The 22,153-nt window shown below is 41.3% G+C and overlaps 1 protein-coding gene across 1 annotated transcript; it reads right to left on the bottom strand.

Annotated features, from left to right (window-relative positions):
* Nucleotides 1-1,187: 1,187 nt before the first annotated feature.
* On the bottom strand, nucleotides 1,188-8,061 carry angptl4 (angiopoietin-like 4). Its single transcript, XM_040144436.1, has 7 exons — nucleotides 7,433-8,061; nucleotides 6,441-6,551; nucleotides 6,238-6,331; nucleotides 3,475-3,588; nucleotides 3,192-3,287; nucleotides 2,702-2,986; nucleotides 1,188-2,589 (listed from the first exon to the last, which is right to left on the bottom strand). Exons 1-7 carry the CDS (start codon nucleotides 7,958-7,960, stop codon nucleotides 2,405-2,407), a joined length of 1,413 nt encoding a protein of 470 aa, XP_040000370.1. The 5' UTR covers nucleotides 7,961-8,061; the 3' UTR covers nucleotides 1,188-2,404.
* Nucleotides 8,062-22,153: the final 14,092 nt, after the last annotated feature.

Genomic DNA, 22,153 nt, shown 5'->3' with positions numbered 1-22,153 from the left:
ATAATGTATAATAGCACATCACTCACAGTGCCCATTTTACTGCAGTGAGTACTTTTACTTTCAATACTTAAAGTAAATTTTCCCAGTTATACTTACATGCTTTTACTTCTAATAGAGTCTCTTAACAGTGTGGTATTAGTGCTTTTACTAAAGTGAAGGATCTGAGTACTTCTTCCATCACCGCTTGTTGTGTACAACTAGCTCTTATATGGAACAACTGGTGATGATGATTATTCCATTAGTCACAGATCAGTTTTATCAAGGGGTTTGTTGAGTAAGTCACCTGCTAGGCTTTTCATTTTTCTCTGCAGGTAACAAGTGCTGTCTTCTTGGTTTTGCATCACCTATTGTGTGACAGCCAGGCACTGACCTCCACTCACTATACCAATACCTTGAGGGTCAGTTGAGAGCACACTCCATCAGATCAGCTGTTACAGAGTTTGATCCTTAACCGGTTGTCGCTGCACGGAGGATCACTGCGGATGAAGCACATTGACAGTAAGCCTGATGAGGTAGTAGAAAGTGGTGCAATGAAAATTCAAACTGACACCCTGAAGCTACTGAAGTTTGCTTCCAGGTAATGTAACTAAGCTGGTAAAGTCTTTAAGATGTAAGAGGTCTGCCACGTGCAGCTCAATGAAATGGTGTAGTTCTATGTGTGTTTGGGGCTGCAGTCAGTTTCCGAAGATCCAAAAATCTCTGCATCCAGACAGGTTTGGTTAGGTTGGTAAAGTTAATGTGTGTCATCTGAATTCAGAGGATTATGAATTTTCTATGAATTTGGTTCCCAGTTTTGAATCGATGGAATAAATGAAAATCAAAGTGAAACATTGATTGTTCGACATGGAAAAGAAAAATCTGTGAACAACTTGCAATGAACCAGGTTGAAACGTCCTCTCAGTTAACCTTAAATTGAACTTATATTTTGTGATGGAATTTATCCCTTGTTAATGGCAAACAACATTTTCAATCAACATTTTGCCATTTCGGGCTAATTAGCTTGCATTTGATATAACAACATATATACTAAAAACACATCTCTGTATGGCCTATCCACCTATATTGACTCTAGTTGTGGTCATTTTGTTTTTGTGAAATATTTTTAATTTAGTTCTGTTTTCAGTTGGACTATATTATGTGAGGGTACTACCTTTAAGTTGCACATAATAAAAAGACAAAGAGAAATATTAGTTTAAATCAATTTTATTGGCTCCTTTTTGCCAAAAGATTGGTACTTTCTCTTACAAAAACAATCTTACATCTGTTAAACACAACAAAGACAATATAAATTACAAACAGGTAGCACCAGAAATATATATATTGATTCTTTACATCCTTTAAATAAGAAAAGAGAACATCTACAATAACAAACTCTCAAGTCACGACAAAACAGATAATGTCACAACAAATCAGCAAGTTACATCTCTGAAAAGACAGACGACATTTCTTCATACACTATGTACAAAACCATGTCTCTCATCTTAAAAGTAGTCAATATGACTTAACATCATCAAAATCTCCAAAGAAAAATTTAAGTCAGTGAAGAATATGCTTGATTTGATTCAGAATTGCAGACAGAATATACTGTATATTGTAAAAAAGGCTGGAATGGTTTTCAGTGCTCCGCAAACTGCTTTCCAACATCAGTCTTAACACATTTTCTGTGTTAAAACTGATCCTAGTTTACAGTGATTTATAACATTACATAATGCTTTTGAACACTAATCTCATCATGTTCATGAGGAAAATTACTCATTGTTTTAATTAAGTCGCCATTTGGTCCGCACCATTGGGTTTAAAAGGCTCACTTAATGGGCCTGCATTTAACTCCTACATGAATCCGCTACCAAATGAGAGCAGTTCTCAAGTTGTTTTTGAGCTGACAGTTCTGTTTACTTGCTACAAAACCACATTCAAACTCAATGACACGTGCTGCTGACACCACAAGTCTGGTGAGGAGTCTGGACTTGTTGGAAATGTTTTGTGGCTTACAGCGCAGTAGACAGGCCTGCACTCGCTCTGTGCCGCTCTCCTGACTAGGGGCCCCTGTTTCACGCCACCAGAAGGAATCAATTGCAATGGTAAAACAAAACACAACAACGTTTTCACTGCATGTTTTACTTGTGTCTCTTTTTCCATCAGTGGCTTTAGGTGCAAGGGAGCAATCTGCTCGTCTCTCAGAGAACAGCAGTGGAAACATCAAACTCATTTGACTGTGAGTTCTTTTTGCTTCTATTTGAGGGCCTTGGCTCTGGCATTAGGGCTCCCTAGCAGGGAGACAGCCAGGGAAATGGAAACCTCTACTTCATCAACCAAGCACCATGAAAAGAAAGAATAGTCCAAAATCTACTTCTTTCTCACCCCTTCTCTTTGTCTTGACCTTTACTCTGTCTGTTTCTATTTTTTATGACTTGTTCTCGATCGCAGCAGGGGCGATCATCATCATGCTGGACTTCAGAGGGTAGTAGCGGCCTCTCCAGCTTTTCCAGAAGATTCCCTGCTTCCTCTGGTGTCGCTGCTTGGGAGGAGGACTCTGGAAGTATCTGCCGTTTAGGTTGGAGCGACCGCAGTTACTGAACCACCAACCACCTATTTAGACAAAGGATAGTATCAGGTTAGATGCTGCATTTAAGCTCAAGCTATTACCTGGAAAATAAAGAAATTGAGGCATTTTTCATTGTGATTGCCATTTACAACTCACCAGAGAGGTGCTTGGCACAGTTGGTGTCGCTTTTCTGGTCGTTGTCTTGGTCGCGGGTGGAGAAAGGCAGGCCGGAGGCGGCGTCAGTCCCCAGGGAACTCTCCAAGGTGCTGAAAGTGCCGGCTTCCTGAATCTTGAGTGAGTACTTGGTGTCCTCTCCGCTCAGTTGGAAGGGGAGGCGGACGGATGCTAAGTCCTCCCCCCAGTCGGAGAGCTTGATGTTGAGGATGTAGCCACCATCTTTGGCAATGGAGTGGATCTTTTCTAGACCCAACCAGAACTCTCCTGGAGAAGAAGACAAAGAGGAGAAGAGAAACGGTGAGAAAACTACCTGCGGCTGAAACATTGGCTTCTGCTTCTGTTTTCAAGCTTATCTGTGGTAAACACTGTAATGCTGCGTGAACTAATCTGGCCCTGGTCAGGCCAGCTAGCCCCTGGCTGGTTAAGTGCTAGTTAGTGAGAGTGAGAACAAACTGAAAAGGACATTTACCATTCAGGCTACCAAAGCCTTTCTCATAGGCTTGCCATAGCTGGTCAAAGTCCACTGAGCCATCATGGCGCCTTTGGATCACCGTCCATCCACCATCTGGAGAGAAAAACAGAAAGAGGTTGATCAGAAAATGTTTCAATCAAAACAACAGCTTCTAGAGCTTTCTGGAGACTTTGAACTCTTCTGCTCTTTCAAATTAGTGACTTGTATGATTAGTCGGCAATATGTTAGCCACGCTGCACTGAATGGGACACAGAATGGGAAAAAGTTGAACTCCACTTACCAGCTGTAATCTCACAGAAGACTTTAAAGGGCTCTGCGTTTATTGGCTGGATGGTGTAGACCCCACTGGTGGTCTCTCCCCTCAGGAACAGCTCATGGCAGTCTGATGCCATCTCTACAAGAGGAACAAAGAGGGGAAAAAAAGAAATTACAACATTGTTAAGACAAACAGCTCTGTACAGTATCACTGCAAGGCCCCACAGTCTAAACCGTGTGATCACCTTTCCCCTACACTGCTGATATTTATGCGTGAAGCATTTAAGAGATATGATTTTCTTCAGCTTTACTCCCCTGAACTTAGAACTGGAACTCTGACGGACAGTAAAAAAACGGGTTTTTCAACTGAGGCTTCAAGTTTGCTGGGTGGCTGCCAAACTTCGCAAATTATGTGACAGGTCATTGAATTATCTCCTTTCTTGTCCATGTTTCCTACTTTGAGGCTATTTTAGATTTTATTCTGTCATGTGTGTCATGTTAAAGGGGTTTTTGTGAATCAGAGCTTGTTTACTCTACCCAGCTTTCATAAGTAGGTCATTCACAGTTAGGGAAACCTCTCAGCGACAGGTTTCTCTGTACTGTGAGAGGCAAGTGTTTGCAAATATGACTATCGCTCTCAGTGAGCTTATCAGTAAGTCTGGAGATATAGAGCCTTTGAGCCAGCTTTAAGAAGGGAGAGAGTGAGGGAGAGAGTGAGTGAGAACTTTTTTCTCGGATCTCGGTTATAAATACGACCTTTCTCCCAGTTCCCAAGCAGACTTCCCTCTTTACAGCTGCTTGGCCTTCCAGTCTATTGAGTTACACACTACTACCATTCCTCAGCCCCTCAGCCCCTCACCCCCTCCTCGTCTGTTATCCCTCTCCCCTCTTTGGCATGTCACACCTCCCTCATGTGCACAGCAGCCACTCGGTGATGCAGGAGTGCATGGCTGGTGCATGCTTGGGAAGTGATCAGAGGGTGGCTTGTGTGTGTGTGTGTGTGTGTGTGTGGTTGGGGGGGGGGCTGTAAAGGGACATCGGGGACAGCAGGAACACAAAGCAGGGGACTCCAGAGCCAATTGAAGCTGTCATGTGGCTAATGAGGCACGAGACTAATAGCACCCCTCCGGTATCCTTTTTTTAATAATGGATGACATCAACACATGATGCTATTTTATAAATGTATACTTTGTTTTGATTTGATTGACTGTTTTTTGTTGAATATTAGCCTGGTTATTGTTTCAGTGTAAGCACGCCAGCTGATCGCGGAACCACAAAACCTCAGTTGTGCGTAATGACCTTTCCTCTAGAGGCATGAACCCTTGGTGGCCAGTTGTGGCTGTGGTCTGCCTCGGGGTCAGGGGTTCTCCTGAACTTTGGCACACTTCTTATTCATTACAATGGGAGAGCAGAAGGAGATGGAGGTGGGGGGTTTGTGTGTAGGGATGGGGGAGGAGAGGATGACTGAAGTGGAGGAGGATGAGGAGGGGGGATGTCTGACTCCCTGACAGATCTAGGGGAAAGGTTGCTCATTCTTGAGGGATGTACGAATGTTTATTTTACACAAAGAGGTTGGATGTCTTAAAACAGTCTTCAAAACAGTGGAGGATATCTGTACAAGGTTCACAGATAAATTTAGACCGCCTTTCCCATTTTCCCCCCTTGTTTTCCATGGTTTTTTTTTTTGGCTTGGCTCAGGCACAAGGACAGTAATCTGAGGAACATTGCATGCTAGATTTCCACAAAGCCTCCCCTTGCCTTTTCCAGGCTCCCTTCCCCTATTCCCCCCTGACACCACAGAAATGATCAGTGTGAATAATCCCATTGAGCTGTGTGACCCTGACTGAACGCTTTCAGAGACCAGCGAACTTTCCCCCAGTTGAAATCTTGCCAGAGAAACCTGTTTCTTTTGCCTCATTCCTCAAATCCTGCTGATGTCAGAGTTCTGAGGTGTTATTGTGATTTCCAGTGGCTGACTGAACTCAACTGTTGCCTCAGCCGCGTTCACCTTTCACCTAGTTCTCGTCTGTGCCCATCAGAAACAGAGATGCGAGTTCAAATTTACTCCAAATTATTATTATACTCTACTTATTCAATATGGATAGATCTCTGTTTTTATTCCTCTCATTCTCCCATCATCCGCCTGATCCTCTGTGAAGACTACACAGTGAGACAGAAATATCCTGTGCAAGGGAGCTGAGTGTCTCAACTCTTCCCCAGTTGGTGTGCATCCAGTCTGGTACAGTCTGGATGGAAGCGGTCATAATGACTGCTGGTCCAGCCACAGTTCAGCAGCAGCAGCTGCTTGGCGTGGCTGCACACTGAGGGCATCATTACTGCCTCTTTCAATTACTGTACGCCACAGCAGTGTTAATTTCCCATTTTAGCTTCTCCACAACTATTTATCCCATTAGATGTCTTTTCTCTGTGGTAACTGAAATAAGGCTAATTATATATATATATATATATATATATATACATACATACACGTACACACACTCTGACAACTTTTCCTCCCTTACTTGCCCCGTGCCATTGTTTTAATGTTTCCCTGTATTAACTGAACAATGTCATTTGGGTCCGGCAGCCGGTGTCTGGCGGCAGGTTGGGCAGAGAAGCGTGTCTCAAATTGATTCGATTCCTTGATTGTAATTGCCGGTGATTTAAGCTCCTTTATGGCCTCACTGAACAGATGGCCTGCCACGTTTGGCGTCAGATTTTGTCCAGTCGGCTTAAGACGGTGTCGGGAGGGGGGGGGGGGTTTCGGACGCTTTCCGGCTTTACCTACCGACTGGCGAGTCGCGTTGCTCGGCGATGCCACTCTGATCGAAGCCGTCGGTGTTGCTGCTCCGCGGGGAGGGCCTCTGTCGGGACTGCTGAATCTGAAAAAGTTACGAGTCAGTGAGCGGATTGCAGAGAAATACGACAAAGTAACAAAATACGTCCCAGCAATTGCTAGGATGCGGGGAGCAGAGGTGTTCGTTTGCTCACCTGACTTTGCAGGGTCCTGATGCGCACGTTCTGCTTGTCGAGCTTCTCCTGTTGGAGTCTGATCCTCTCCATCAGATCGTCAATGCGTCTGTTCTGAGCCTCCAGCATCAGCTGACAGAAAAATAACACAAAGGTACCATTTTTTAAAAGCATTTCATTGACTTTATTCCACACTGGGCCTGTGCATGAAACGTGTCCAAGGCACAGTCATGCCCCGTGAGACCACCATAAGAACCAGATTTAACACAACAACCGAGCCACCTGCAGGGTTTCATTGAAAAGACATTTCCACCCCTCAATGACAAGCGTTTGCCCTTTCCAACCTGCTGTGGTTATGTAACTCCCTCGGAGAGCGGGATTTTCCATCCCACTATAAAGCCTTTCAGGCTCCCATACTGCTTTGTAAAGGGAGAGCTGCAAAGAAAGCACAACTCTCACGGGCCCCTCCAAATGTGTGTCATGTGGCCGAGCACTCTACAGGTTGTAAAATGGGACAGCTGTGGAAAATTATTCAAACGCTGTAGCTGATGCGAGCAGATCCCTTTGTCTGACAGCGTTGAGTGTTTCCCTGCACGTACTGCACAGTCTTTCTCCATGAGGTGCAGGCTTATTAACCAACCCCCCTCCATTCCACTACACCCACCACCCACGCCTTGCTCTCTGTGCATTTTGATTTAGTGCCTTTGAGCTGAGAGGAAAGGCCCCACCATAAAAGCCAACTGTCCATGCATACTGTACAACCACTAACTCGAAGAGTCCCTTTAACTATCTGTTGCAGTGCAACAACAATATTTTGTACTTTTTGGGGCTATAGGATAATATTTTGAAGCAATTAGTTTAGGAATACTGCTTTGCATACAGTGGAAAGCCTCATTTAGCCTCATTTTCCTCCCAAACTAGTCAATTTCAGGCCCCGTATTTTAACATAATCCTCCCTTCCTAAACAAATGATCATCATCAGAACCCAAAGACAGAAACGCTGCCATTCTCACCTGGATGTTACGTGCATCACTCTTGTTCCTGGCACCAGTGTTTGTGTCGGACAGCATGGCATCTCCCTGCAGCATGCTGTCCACTCTCTCCTCCAGCCGGCTCATCCTCTCACTCATTGTCCTCCTCTCCTGCTGCAGCTCCTCTGCCTTCTCCCTCAGCTCGGCTGTGACATTCAGCAGGTGCCCCTCTCTGTCCTCCAGCCCCTGGGCCTGGACCTTCAGGGCCTCCCCCTCCACTCGCAGCTTCTGGCTTTCCTTTCCCAGCTCGGTCACTGTGCGATTGAAAACCTTCAGCTTGGTGGAAATGTCCCTCATCTGGACTTTGGTTTTGTCTACGTGCTCCTTCAGCCCCTGGCCCAGCTGCAGCAGGCCATGGGCAATGACATTCACGTCATCCCACGCTGCGTACTGTACACGCTTCTCCTTGGCAGCGCCGCCGGAGGGGGATCCCCCTTTCCTCTCGAAAGGGAAACCTGTGGCCATGAGCACCACCAGGCAGAGAATCAGAGTTGCCATTGTTGTCTTCATTTCTCCCGTTGTCCTACACTGTGGTAATCTTGCTTAAAAATGTGTGTTTTCTAGTGAAGAAGTCTGCAGTGTCCTGCCCTGTCTTCCTGGGTTGGCTTTGAGAGCTCAGGCTCCTGGTTAAGCAGCTACAGCACCGCTATTATATAGTCAGCCCTCAACTCTAAGCTGTAAGCTGCCTGCCATTGGCCAGCCGAGGATAGGGAGGGGTGCCGTTACTCTCAGGTTTCTCTCCCTCCTCCACCTCTCTGTTAACTATTCATGTCAGAGGCGGAGGAGGGACATGATATAACAAAATGACTGGCTTTCATCTCCACACCGTGGGACACAAGGACTACATCATCTACTGGAGGAAACTAAACAGTTGATATTCCCAGCGGTGAAACAAGTCATTTATTGTGAGATTTTGTTGTAAGTCAGTTAATCCATTCATCAGCTTAGAAACATCTGGAAATTGGTTGCAAATGATATCAGAACCCTGATTACGCTCCTAAAATAGAGACTGCCTCTGTTTGGACAGTTCATTAGATATTCATAGTCACTCCAGAACATATCGCTATGGATCCTTGTTTAACAGGCCATTTTAAAATATCAGGAAGCATTATTTACTGTAAACTGTCTTTTAATTTGAAGTTTAAAAATAGAACTCAGCTAGATTATGAAAGTGAAAGTCACAAATGCCATTATGGGCTGTAAGCGGGCCACCCACACTGATGCCAATGAAAGATGAAGCCCAAACCTTTACAGAGTGGACTCATCCCCATCCGAGGGGAGAATTTAAGCCTCTTCTAGATGTCAGCAGTTCACAGAGTCATAAAGGGAAGTTTTCTGTGTATTCCATGTCCTGTAACCTCGCACCATTGTTCCAAACTGATGAAATCCTTTGTCCTGGTCATTTAGTCTTTATCTTGCTTTTACTGTATTTTATGTCTCATATTTGTCTCTGTATATACTCTCTGTGCCTATTAGGACCATGTGCTGTCTTGTACTTTGTAGGTTATTTTTGTGTGATTCAAATTTGTATTACCAAGGAATCTGCGCAGTAATTCTTAAATATTTTCCTCGCAAGACTGATAAAGAATTCAGGCAAAATTAAGGAACATGAACTGATTTGTACAAGAAAAAGCTTCAAGTTAATTTGTATACAGTAGGTGGTTTTATATACAATCAGATAGCTTCAAAGTCAGATAGTTTTTTTTAGAATAATAATATAATAATAATTTATTTATCTTACATTTAATTAGCCTGATTACAATAATTAGCCTTCACAACAATTCTAACCTTAAAAATGTAAATTGCACTCCACTGACTAAACCACTGTCATTTTATTCAGCTGGCAGAGTTAAATGAGATCATAATTAAAATTTGATTCTTCAAAGCCCAGAGAAACAGCTATTGTAGAACAAGTACATCAGAGATTCCTAATCATTTCTTCTTGGATAATGCAAGGAATGAATGAAGTCAGTCACAGACACTGTCGGGCATGTCAGGAGAGGAACATGCAAACGATTTGGCCTGAGGTGCTCCTCAGCAAAGATCTGTCCTGTGAGGACTGTGAGAATTAGGGGAAAGTTCACAGCACAGAGAATGCTCACATTACGGCGGCAGGTTTTTTTTTTTTTACAAAGATTGCAGGCCATACGTGATCCGGGGCCAGACCACAAAGAAGGAGCTGGTTTAACCCTCTCCTGTCTGAAGCCCAGACTAAGTAGGTGAAAGGTAACTGGGAGACTGCTGACTGTGCTGAGAGGGGAAACACAGTGCAGAGAAATCACAGCCCTCACTTACGTGTCTGGAATGTAACAAACATGCATTATTTTTGCAAAGCCTTGGCAGAGAGAGGTTTCCACCAGGATATCCAAAGATTGCTGTGTTCTGGTTAAAAATAGGCTTTTCTTATTCCATTCTGAGTAATCTTTTTCCTTTTCATAGGAACTATGGGGACAATCTAGACAGATTTGCTTTTGTTTGTATATCAGTTGTGATGATGATTCACAACCTTTCAGCTTCAGTTCACGAAGTATTGTGGAATGAACATTGTTGATATATGCTTAAGTATTTTTCACAATTAAAGGAAAGGCCAAGTGGTCTGAAGGTATCTCTGGCAAATCGAAAAAACAAAAAAAAACAACAACTAATGGCTGAACTTGATGACCATCTAGTACATGATCGTCATGACTGTACATGTAAAGAACGTATATGCCTTGTTGCATTCTTCTGGGACATTACAGAACCTGGCAGGGATGTGTACAGCAAGGCTGTGAAAGGAGAACTGCCAGCCTTAATTTTTTTGGCTTTTTGTGCTGATGTCTGCATTATATCAGGCACACGGAGAATACATTTTCTCTTTAAAGGAACATTAAAGGCCCCTCTGATGATCAGATTCTGAAAAATAGGGCTGAATGCGGTGGTTCAGATAAATTACAGCTCCTGGCTAACACACGTAAGTCAGGAGGAACTGTTCGTTTAGGAGCTTGATATTGAAGTACAATTTACTGCATGTGGGTACAAAACATGGCTTGAAATTGATTTGGAAAATTGTGATAGACACCGATGTTGTGGTGTGACATTTCAGCTGTCATTATTCAAACTGTCACACACGAAATCCAGTTTTGCTTGATATTGTAATCAGACCGCAAGCGTCAGATGACTCATGTTTCAATTATGACCTTCCCGACAGAATTGCATAATTTGTTTTTTGCATTGCATAAATCGTTTGATAAACATTTTGCAGCCTGGCTCCTCCAGAGGTTTTATAACATTAGCTTTAATTATTTACAATTGAACATGGGAAGCTTTCAAGAATTGTATAATCATTTAACAAGATATTCAGCATTTCAAATTCTTGTGGAAGAAGTATCATGATCTTTTACCTACAAAGTAGTAATACCACAATTTACAAGTACTCCATTATCAGTAAAAGTCTTGCATTAAAAATTTTACTTAAGTAAATGTACATAAGTATTATAAAAGAAATGCACTTACAGTTTGAAAAGTAGGCTACTTATTATGTAGTATAGTCTTTTTTCAGATTGCCATTTCATTGTATATATGATATTGGATCATCAATAATGGATCATTATTACAGATGCATAAACATGTAAGCAGCATTTTAGTGTTGTAACTTGTCAAGGTATAGCAAAGTTTACATACTGTGTAGACGCTTATAACAATGTACCATATTTTGTAAGAATATATGTTTGTATGTTAAAGTTTAATCTTCAAAGTAACTATTAACTGCTGTCAGACAAAATATTTTCTTTAAAAATGTAGTGGAGTAAAAGTATAATGTAGTGTGAAATCAAAATACTCTAGTAACGTACAAGTACTTCAAAATTGTACAGAATATGAGTAAATGAATTCTGTTACTTTCCACCACTGGATTTCATCCAGAGAGGACTGAAAGCAGTTCAAATAAGAAGAACCAACAGACTAATCGTCAGGTTTTCGGTATGCAATCTATTTGCTTTAGAACAAACTAAACAAATGGATTGAATAAACATCGGTCTCATTTGTTTAATATCTGTCGTATTGTACGAGGCTTGCAGGAATCTGTCTCCCCTGTATCCTGTCATTTGTACTCACAAAGCCATGCAGTCATATGTTACTGATCATCACCGGATCCACGCCTCGCCACAGCTGCTTATTCAGTTTCCCAAAATGGCCGCTCCCATCTCTAGCCGGCATGGTGACCCTTTACCCAGATTCCAAACACAGAACATCTGTAAATCCCAGTGCAGTCCCCAGACTTAGTCATGTACACGAGGATGGAAAGAGGGAGAAAGAAAAAAAAAAAAAACAGGTGCTGGAGCCTGTTAGAGCAGTAAACCTCTGGTTCCCATGGATAGACTGTGATCTGTGATCTTTTCAGCTTGGGACTATTTTATCAGGGGTTTTAGGGTTTTATATTTATTGATTTTCAAAAGAAACAAAAAAATTGTTATCTTGCATGCTCCTGTTCAGACCTATGAGATCTCAGCATATGAAAATCCAAGCAAGACATAATATTACAACAGATTCATCATCAGAATAAGGCAGTTAATTTGACACACATACTGTGGGCCACGTCTTGGGACGGGAACCTGCCTACATCACATCTCCTGGAGTCAGCTAGCGTAACAAATATCACCTCTCCTATTTTCTTCATTTCTTATATCATGAGATATTCATGAGTATCCGACGTGCAGTGATGTTTCTAGCGGACTACATGGCCACTTAAGTTGAGGGTTAGTGATTGGAGCTTATCACTGTCTTGTGATTGAGTAGAAAAGTCAATCATTTAGCTCTCCAGAATGGATTTGAGAGCTAAATGTAGATGAACAGCAGGGAGATGTCTGTTCTAATTAAACACAAGAGGATGGATGCTGCCGTTCAGGTGTGCCATAATCACAACTAATGAAAAAATAATATATATGAAATATAGTTTTTGGTTTGAGTATGGTCAGGAATGTAGAGTATGGTAGATTTAAGTTAGATTTTTTATTTTTTCCCCAAAGCCTGATGCATAGGCAGACGTTTTCACTTTCATAGCATGAAAAGCAAAGGTCTTGCTAGTAACATTAGTGATGGCGCTGCTCCATTAAGCAGCATGCACTGTACTGAGACCCTGAAACGGGTGCACCTTCCTGTTATTAGTTACACCTGTACATCTGCCAGTTTAAAAATATCACTGATGAATCAATTTCACATTTTTTAATATTTCAATTTAAAGCAAATCACATCATATTCAGAAACAAATAACCTCATAAACTATGATTTCACCCCGCCATTTCAGAAGAACTTCACAATTGGGAGATAAAATTACATTTCCTCTATTTCAGCCATCAAGCAAACAAATCGGTGAGGTAAGACAAACCTGCTGACAGATACATGTGTCCTCACTCATACACACTCCTGCACTTCACAGGTGTGAAGAGGTAAAAACTTTTGCCTCGAACAAATTTCTCAGTTCCCATTCTGTGTTGAGAACAGAAGACAGCCAGGTAAAACGCAGTGCTGCCTCCAAGTGGCAGAAAGCGAGAGCATAACGTTCCTATTTATTCAGCTTTGACCTCTGCTCATTTATCCAGTTGGGCCCCTTTGGTGACTGTTCTACTATTGTGGCCCCACGAACTGCAGAGTGAATGTGACATGGCACTGGAGCAAATGAAAGCCTGCATTTTTTTTTTTTTTTAGCTTCCGGCAGTCCTGAGAGACGAGGTGTGACTCTTTTCACCTCTGGTCTGGTTCAGCACAAACAGGCCCAGGCAGGGAGAGCAGGCTGAGAGTATATGAGAGATTTCCTGTGTGGATTCCGAAATGCTTTCCTTGGACAAGGATCGTCCCCATTTTCCATAAGCATATATCAAGAGACCTCGTCGGTTCCCACACAAATGGCTTTAAATATCTGCATTTGATTAGCTTTTGTAACATCCTGCAAAGTTCTCTGGATCTGAAATGTTCATGTTACAAGCATGTAGCAGTTTTGACGGCAGAAACTTTGTGAAATAAGACAAGTTATGTAACACAAAAGAATACATAACTGCTGTCCCTTTGCCCCAGTGCCCTGTTTGTACAGCTGACCAAAGATTTCAATCAACAAATACACACATTTCATTTGATACATGCATCTTACATGAATTCTTAGATACACACACATACACACACTGTCGGCTCCTTTTCCATTTCTTACATCTCATGCACAGCTTACACATGCACAGACGTGCTACAATGGCACAAATGAATGTGTTTTTGTTGTTGCCTCTGCTTGACTGGTCAGGATTTGTCAAGAGATACTTGGTACTGAGATACTTCTCAGACTGGTCGTAAAGAACAAAATCCTGCTGATTGATGTGGCTTACACATCTTTACTTCCCCAGACACTAAATGCTTTTCCCCCAGTTCTTTCACTACCCATGGGCTAAATTAGTGTCCCAGCTGGCAGGAAGCAGAAAAGTAAGGAATGTACACATATCCCAATTTAGATAATGTAAATACGTATAGACTGCAGTTGACCTCAGCAGCTGTTTATGTAGTCAGTTCTTTATGATGGTGGAAATGTACACTGATTTACAGTATTTCTGGGATTAGGCTCTGCCCCTGTACGCTGAACAAACAAGTGCTGTCCTTGTAAGATCGCAGACAGCATTAGACTTGATCCTTGGGCTAAGTGCAGTTGCTACCTTTAGGACAGACAAAACTTCAGAAAATTTCCCCTTGGGTAAGTACATGGACATGAAATTTAAGTCAATTCTGCCTTCTAGCCTTGACCTTTTTGTATTTCCACATGGAAAATCTAGAGTTACACAACCACTTTCAAACAAATCCCCACTTTGACGTGCTGAGTCTGTTTCTCGTACAAGACACTGTGGAAGCTGGTGACAGAACAGACTTCTAAAGAAGCAGAAATGATGCTTAAAGTAATATTGACACATTTTGGGACAGTTTGGGACACTTTCCCCTCAGTGGAAATGGGGAAAGAGCTAGCCAGCTAGTTTTACACTTTTGCACAGATTAAACAAACAAGACATATGGTGTTAACTATTTTTTTTTTTTTTTTTTTACCTTTGGATAGAGCCAGGTTAGCTGTTTCTGCCTCTTTCCTGTGTTTATGAATAAGTGTATTTACAAAATGTCAAACAATTCCTTTTTCGTAAGAGTTTAATGAAAAGATTGATAATACTCTGTCTGCCCATTAAACATGAAGCTACAGCTAGCATAAACAATAGAAATGGGGAAACAGCTAGCCTAGCTTTGTCCAAAGGTTAAAAAAAAAAATCACCTACCAGCATTTCTGAAACTCACTAACACATCATATCTTGTTTGTTTAATCTGTAAAAAAAACGATGTGTAAAAACAGCAGGCTTGCTGTTTCGCCCTCTTATGTGTTAAGCTAAGCTAAATGTCTCCCAGCTGAAGTTTCTCTGCCTCATCTAACCCCTTGGCAAAGTGAATAAACATATTTCCCAAAATGGCAAAAAAAATTTAACAGTGTACTAATGAAGACATACAATAAACTATTGAGTCATTTGTGGTTTAACAATATCAAAAGCATGCATTTATGTAAATAGCTGGGAAAAATCCCACAGGAGAAGGTCAAAGATGAATTCTATGCTAAATACAGTGGCTGTAAGTAACTCAAACACATATTTACATCGTCTGGGGATTCTGCTCATATGGGGCAGCTGTGGGTGCTAAATGAGCTCTCCAGAACCCATCTGTTACATTTCATGGACCCAAAGCCTCAGACGTAACAAGCAGTAACTGTTTATTCTCCCTAGAGTTTAAGAGGACGGAGCTTTGTCCCTAAAAATTTGCCCCTTGGTTATTAAGCCTGATTCCCATGAACTAATTTGCCTCCTGTGAAACATTCAAGCACGCATACTATGTTTACCACAGAGGCTGCTGGGTGTAGGTTACTGATCACAATGATACTTATTCATTGCCCCATTAATTTGAATCAACAGGAGTGGAGGTGGAAGCAGATCAGATAGAGGAGACACTCAGACTGAAGAGGGATCTAACTGTGAATGAGGCCTGTTCTAGGAAAGATGTGGGTATTGGCAGACAGCCTCTCACTGTCAAGTGGTAAGCAGCTGGTGGTTTGGAGAAGGAAAAGGAAAGAAGGCTTGAATTACAAAGTGTTCCTCCAGAACAGGAGGGGTTCTGACCCGTAAATGTACCACAGCAGCTGTGCACTGGTCAGCGCTGACATTTATGCAGAAATTATGTACTTATGTCTCATATTACTGTTGCAGAGAGGACAATATTCTGTGCTTTTGTTTGGAAACCACTCACCTTCTGTAAGTCTTCTTGCGTGACCTACAGTATCAAAAAGCTTTTGTACTGCAGAGGCAGTTGAGATCAATATCACCCTCATGTCTGTCAGTTAAACTTTAAGCTATAGCCAGGAGATGTTTATCTTAGCTTAGCAAAGCCCGGGAAACAGGGAAACAACTAGGCTGGCCCTGTCCAAAGGTTACAAAATCCGCCAGCCAGCACCTCTAAAGCTCAAAAATGAACATGTTATATCATGTTTGTTTATTTCATTCAACAACCAAAGTGTAATAATGACACGTTTCCATTTTACCTCCGGTTTACCATTGCCTGCCAACCTCATGGTGAGGACAAAAACCCAGTAAAACTGCCCATAACACCACAACATGTTTGTTTTTTTGCACTTTAGTTGTGATATGGATTTAACAAGTAGGCTATAATGTATTAATAAGTGAGATTTAAAGATTGATGTAGATTTTGTTATCTTTGTACAGAGCTAGGCTAACTGTTTCGATCTATTTCCAGACTTTGTGCTAAGCTAAGCTAACCGAGTGTTAAACCAAGACATCTAATGGAAAAGCCACCTACGCACTTCAAGAATTAGTGGTCCATGACTTCTAACCATCTGTTGAGTCACTCAATTAAAACCCCATAATCTCTAATGCCTGATTCCCGATCCTTTTTAATCTCAAATCCCGAAATCTAATTGAAATTGAGTGGTCCCAGAAAGTGCTTTTAGCTTTGTATTTTTCTATATTTTCACAACTACGTGGGGGGATGCAACAGGTTGTTTTTTTCAGTTTTAGAGGTAAAGCAGGCCAGGAATCCTTATTTTGCGAGACTTCTCAGCAGGCTCTGGATGGAATTACCAGAAGCAGTCTCATAATTGCAGTTCTTACTCAAGCATGTGCAACAATTTTGATCCAGCTAAAATGACCTGTTGTAGTATTTTGTGTTCTTTTTTTTTTGACTCGGGAGTCTTAATTTAAGATGATTCATTCTTTGTGCCTGGGTTGAAAATGCAGAGGTGATCATTGCCAACAGGAGGCAAGTTGTTGGCACCATCATTTCTGAGCTGTCTGACTCACTGGGTACATAAACACACACTGGCATTAATTATAGGTCAAAGCAAACCTGAAATGCTAGCGGGTGAGAGTAACCTGTCCCTTAAAGATCTGGTAAATATTTACGCACCTGAAACTTGGATTATAGCTTGTCAAATTCCATTAAAGTTTGTTCCCGCTAAATATTGATGCAGGTGTGTGTCCCGCACGTATCTTGATTTCTCATTAGGTGTGTCAGCAGCTCAGGGTTTTACTGCTGAGCGCCTGTAAAAATTCTGTAAACGTGTGCCGAATTCTTCTCGGAGCATAATATAACACCAGAATGTGATGCCCCTGAAACTCGACCCTGCAGTGAGTTCTTTAAGTTTTTAGTGTGTGTCATTGACTGCTGTATATCATATTGTACTTGTATTCAAATTGACACGGTCTGTCCATTTCTTTAGCAGAGAGAACAAACCTGAACAATCAGTAGAGAAACAAATCAACACAACCTCTAACCCCAGATAATACCCTTTCTTCAGGGAAATTTTGAATTGTTCAAGGTGAATAATATGTTCTGTACTTTATATTTCAAAATAAAGAGAATAAGAGTGATGCAGTATCTCACAAGCAGTCACGAGGGGCCTGCTGAGTATACAATTAGTGTTTCTCAGCCACTATTCTGACATTTACAGTTCACTACTGAGTGACTGTCTCTACTTCAAACTTTTGTTGCTTAGATAGATGACTAAGATGTTAAAAGAACTGGACATTTTGGGAACAACGCTTATTCGCTGTTTTGCCGAGAGTTAGATGAGAAGATTGATACAACTCTCATATTGATCTAAATCTTTTCAATCTTCTCATTTGACCCCCGGCATAAAAGCAAACATGCATATATATCAGAGTGTTGAAATGTTCCTTTAGGACTATTTTGAGGAGGAAACTGATCACACTGTTAAGAGGCTTTCTTACTCAGTAGTGGTGGGTTTAAACCGTGAGGAAATGGGCGCTTTTTCTCTCAGGTGAAGCTGAATCTGAAGCTACCTGTCACCTTCAAATTACAGGCATCATGTAGCTAGTCATAAAACAAGCCTCATCACATCAGACTTGCCCTCAGTGCTACACAAACACTCCAGCCTCTGGCACAATACCTAACTGTGTATATCCAGTGGACTGTGCCAGTATTCATGTCAGTCCAGGGGACAGAGTCCACAAAGCTTTGTTTTTACAGTGTTTACTAAAGGACATGGGCCACAGAGCTTCAAAACAGCTTTTTCTTAAACTGGCCCCCATGTCACCATCCTTCCACAACAGGCTTTTGTAATATCAACAGCCAAGCATCTGACCCTGTGTTTTAGCCCGCCTCTTTTTCTGTCTGTCTGCACACCTGCTGCTTGTGCTGTGACACTGTTCTGCAGGGAATTGTGGGCAAAGATATTTTACAAGGCGTATGCATTGTGGGGGACGGAGCCTTCAAAAAATAAATGGATTGCTTGTTTTTCTGACCTCCACACAAGGAAGTCTCCCCCTTTTGCACTTTCGCTTACATAAAAGAAAATCAAGAATGTTCAAGCTGTGTTTGGCTTTTTCTTGTCATCCCTCAAGCCATCTTCTCTTCATTTCACCGCCTTTGGTCTTGTATTTATTTGCTTTACACTGGTACAATGGCTCTAATGAAAATACAAAGGTTTCTTTTTAGGCCTATTTTCAAAGATATTTGTTTCAAAATGTTTCTTTTGGTCGTTATTTGCGCATCCTGGATATAATGTACTTTTATTTCCTGGACAGCAAATTAGCGGAATTAAACAGGTAAACATGATTAGTATGTTCTGAGTGAGAGATATGCTAAGAATGCCAAGTTTTTAATCTTTACCCATTCATTTCAACCTTTTTTCGTTTCTAAAGCTCCCCTCATTGCTGTGAGCCGTAACAACTTGGCTTGTCCTCCTGGAGCCTAATTAGACCAGCGTCACCTTCTGCGATTAAGGGAAGGAAAAAAGGATAGTCTGTAGGGAGGCAGGGTGTACTAAAGTTCGATGATCAGTAGGGTTGGAGACTGTGAAAGAGAGGGACAGAACCCAGCAGAGGGAGAGAAAAAGAGGGGCAGCTAATGTCTTCTAGTTACCTCTGGGGTGACTGTTTTCTCTGGCATGCCCTCTTTGTGTCCTATGGGCCCAATTTGCAAATTTGAGGGCCGTGACCCAGGTCGTAGCTGGGATCAGAGTGTAAATCAGAGGCCTCTCTCCCCTTGGAGGCTCCATGACCTCCCTGCTGCACATCCTGTTGATCAGCATGGGAGAAACAAAGCCCAAAGCCTCCTGCCAACTTCCTCCAATTCCAGCGAGCCCCACTACTCCGGCATGACAAGATGATCTCCAGTTTGAACTTGTGCCCCTGTACAGTACATTTGTTACAGGCATCATAATCTTTGCAGAATTTGAAATAGTGGCCATGGCCAAAGGTAAATTTGAATATTTGTCAGACCACTGTCAAAATATAATATAAATAAATAAATAAACAAATATATGTCAAAATATTTTCTCAAGGAATGTACTTAAGTTCAAGTGCAAATTTTTACTCCACTACATTTATTTGACAGCTACTCTATATACCGTTTACTTAACAAATAAAAGTAAATACAGATTTAACTGTAAATGTTAAAGTAGTTAAAAGTACTTCCATCTTCACCAGCTTCATAGTGCATCAGTATTAACAATCCAATGATATAAAACATCCTAATATCAAGCACAAAAAAGAGCAACTTTTCTGCATAATGAGTACTTTGACATTACATACGTTTTTTCTGATAAAGCTTCTGTACTTTTACTAAAGAAAGATTTTTGATGCAGGACTTTTGGAATTTGGAGTTAAGTATTTTTAGATTGTGATAATTTTACTTTTGCTTAAACCTGCATAAAAAATGTTTTTTGGCCACTTAGGAGCAGCAGAAGCAAGTCTTAAACACAACATTGACATGCAGTAACATCAATTTCAAATTTGATATTACAAACTTGTTAGCCAACAGTTGCTTATTTACTCATCCAGCAGTTATTCGGGAACATTATCATTCATTTGGAGTCATGTTTCTGGCTTCTTGGTGAATGTAAGTTAAATATTCAATTGTCTTTTAGATCTGTTTTGCTCTCCACCAACTCCTAAGGGGGAATACCTGGCTCTTTAGCAGCTAAATACTCCACTGTGTTCACCAGCTCTTTGCTACCTGTGTCCGCCTGCTGCTTGGTGCTGAGCAGGTAGTGTACAGTGGGTTTTTAAAGCCGTTTTGTTGAAAACAGCCTCCTGCTGTGGCCTACACATGCAGGATGAGATGATGAGAGCGGGGAGAGTGAACCAAAGCAGTGATGTTGAGGGTCAGAAAACCAAAACAATTAGCTGAAAGATTCTCAAAGGTTCAGCAAAGCTAAAACGAACTTCAGAATTTGGTGAAATTTATAGTGACTCCTTCCATATTACACATCATTATTTCAGCCTTGTTATTAAAAAAATGTTGGTTATAGCTGCTTTAAGGACCCAAATACGTCCTCCCTCATTGTTTTCATTTAAAGCACATACAAACACACAACACGGTCATGAACAGCCAACCTCTAAAATTTCTTTACAAAGAAATACAGTGTCAGAAATGAATAATTCAGATTTTCCCCCATCTTTCAACATTGATCATTCTGAGGGCACATTAATTTAAGGGTGTGACACCTTTAAATCAATGTGCCCTCAGAAAACATTTCAAATTTGATCTATTTTTCAGTCTGTTGGTATTAGAAGTATGGTTTTTAGATTTATAGACAGAATTTTCAAAAGGAGTTCAGGAACTTTTTTTAACGGTTTAAATATGGGAAATTATTAGCTGGTTGCGAGTTGTTGTTCAGGTAACATCAAGTGCTAAACTCCCAAATGAACTTTGGAGCTACATTGGGGCACATAATTTGTCCTGTGTGGTATGATTAAATGAAATTAGAGACACCACTTATTCAGATAAACTATGCCCTTATTTTAGTTTAATTTAGAAAAGCAGCAAACCTTTCATACCAAGTGTGTTATAATAGAAGCAATATTTCTGCATCTCTAGGCACAATGTCCTTGGTATTTGTATGTCTGGCTTAATGTTGCAGATCCCAGATACTGCCTACAGACAGACAGACAGACATGTCCACTGCTGGTGTTTTCTCCTGGCTGAGTAAGACCTTGGTGGCATGCAGACAAATATGGAGTGGCCTTGGGCTACAGAGAGAGAGAGAGAGAGGAGGAGAGAGACGAGGGAGATGGAGAGATGGTAAACACGAGCCACCCAACGGTCTAGATGGGTGGGTGAAGTAGAGAGATGGAGAGGTTTTGGAATGATGTTGACAGGGGGGTAAGGTGACACCAGGTTGTTTTCAAGCACAGAGCTGTTGCTGACTGTGAAATCTGCTGAAGAATATACACTTGAAATCTTCCCTCTCATTAATACTCTTTTTCTATTGCTTTCACTTTTATTTTCTGTCTTTTATGTCAAAATGAGAATGAAGCCAGTGCAGGTCCTTTGTTAAACTTTCTGGCTTCCTGATTAACAGTCAGATCCAGGCGGTGGGATTTGTAAGTGTGTTTTCTGATTTGCCACAGGGTGCAGCATGATAACCACAGACTGCTGGTCAACTTGTTTGTTTTTTTTTATGCTCACATGGGGCTCTGGAGGTGCACTGTACACACATAGTGTAGATGAACCATAGCATTGGCATTAGTTTCCTGCAGGATAAATACTGTTCAGCCACATTTATATCCTGATTTTGGACTGGATTTGCAGAATTAAGAAGATTAAAAAATGTTTTTCTGTCTCCCTCTTGCTTCTATCACTGTGCTATGGTCTCTCTTTCTGCTTCACTGATCCCGGCTGTCAAGTGCCAGCATGCTGCACTTGGTTTTTGCATGTCTTACTTTAACTTAATGAATAACTGCCAGGATTTAATTTGTGGCTTGGTGTCAGTCTTCCTCCTTGGTTTTATGTTACTTGTTGATGCCTTCCTGGATGAAACTGCAGTAAAGTTTATAAGCCTCCGGAGCTGCAGCTGCAATCCTGTAGGCTGTGGAATATGTAATGGTAAATAGTCTGCACTGTGAGAGCAACATGACTACACCCGTGTAGTATTTTTTATTGTTCAACTTATTAATGACTACGAGATGCTGGTAACAAATATATGAGCTGCCTTTTCAAAGCAGTATTTATACAAATATCAAGGCACTATGCTATAGTACAGCTGTGTCTGGCAAATGCACTGATTTTACATCGTAAATTGATTTTTAAAGCTAAAATAAATTCCGTTTTCTACACTTACAGCTCAGTTCAAAGCCTCGTGTAAAATAGGTCAAAGTAAGATAGAAAATGTAAGGTCATTAAATCTGC

This window comes from Xiphias gladius, chromosome 14, assembly GCF_016859285.1.
Source record: "Xiphias gladius isolate SHS-SW01 ecotype Sanya breed wild chromosome 14, ASM1685928v1, whole genome shotgun sequence".
NCBI classification, from domain to species: domain Eukaryota; kingdom Metazoa; phylum Chordata; class Actinopteri; order Istiophoriformes; family Xiphiidae; genus Xiphias; species Xiphias gladius.
The sequence above is the reverse complement of the archived record's forward strand: the minus strand, read 5'-3'. Positions and strand labels throughout refer to the sequence as shown.

What these genes read in the sequence shown, in the direction of transcription:
- angptl4 (XM_040144436.1), bottom strand. Translation starts at nt 7,960, where the DNA reads ATGAAGACAACAATGGCAACTCTGATTCTCTGCCTGGTGGTGCTCATG. An exon ending in GTGATGCACGTAACATCCAG is followed by an intron (nt 6,552 to 7,432) that starts GTGAGAATGGCA and finishes TTTTTCTGTCAG; the next exon opens with CTGATGCTGGAGGCTCAGAA. An exon ending in TCAGGACCCTGCAAAGTCAG is followed by an intron (nt 6,332 to 6,440) that starts GTGAGCAAACGA and finishes TAACTTTTTCAG; the next exon opens with ATTCAGCAGTCCCGACAGAG.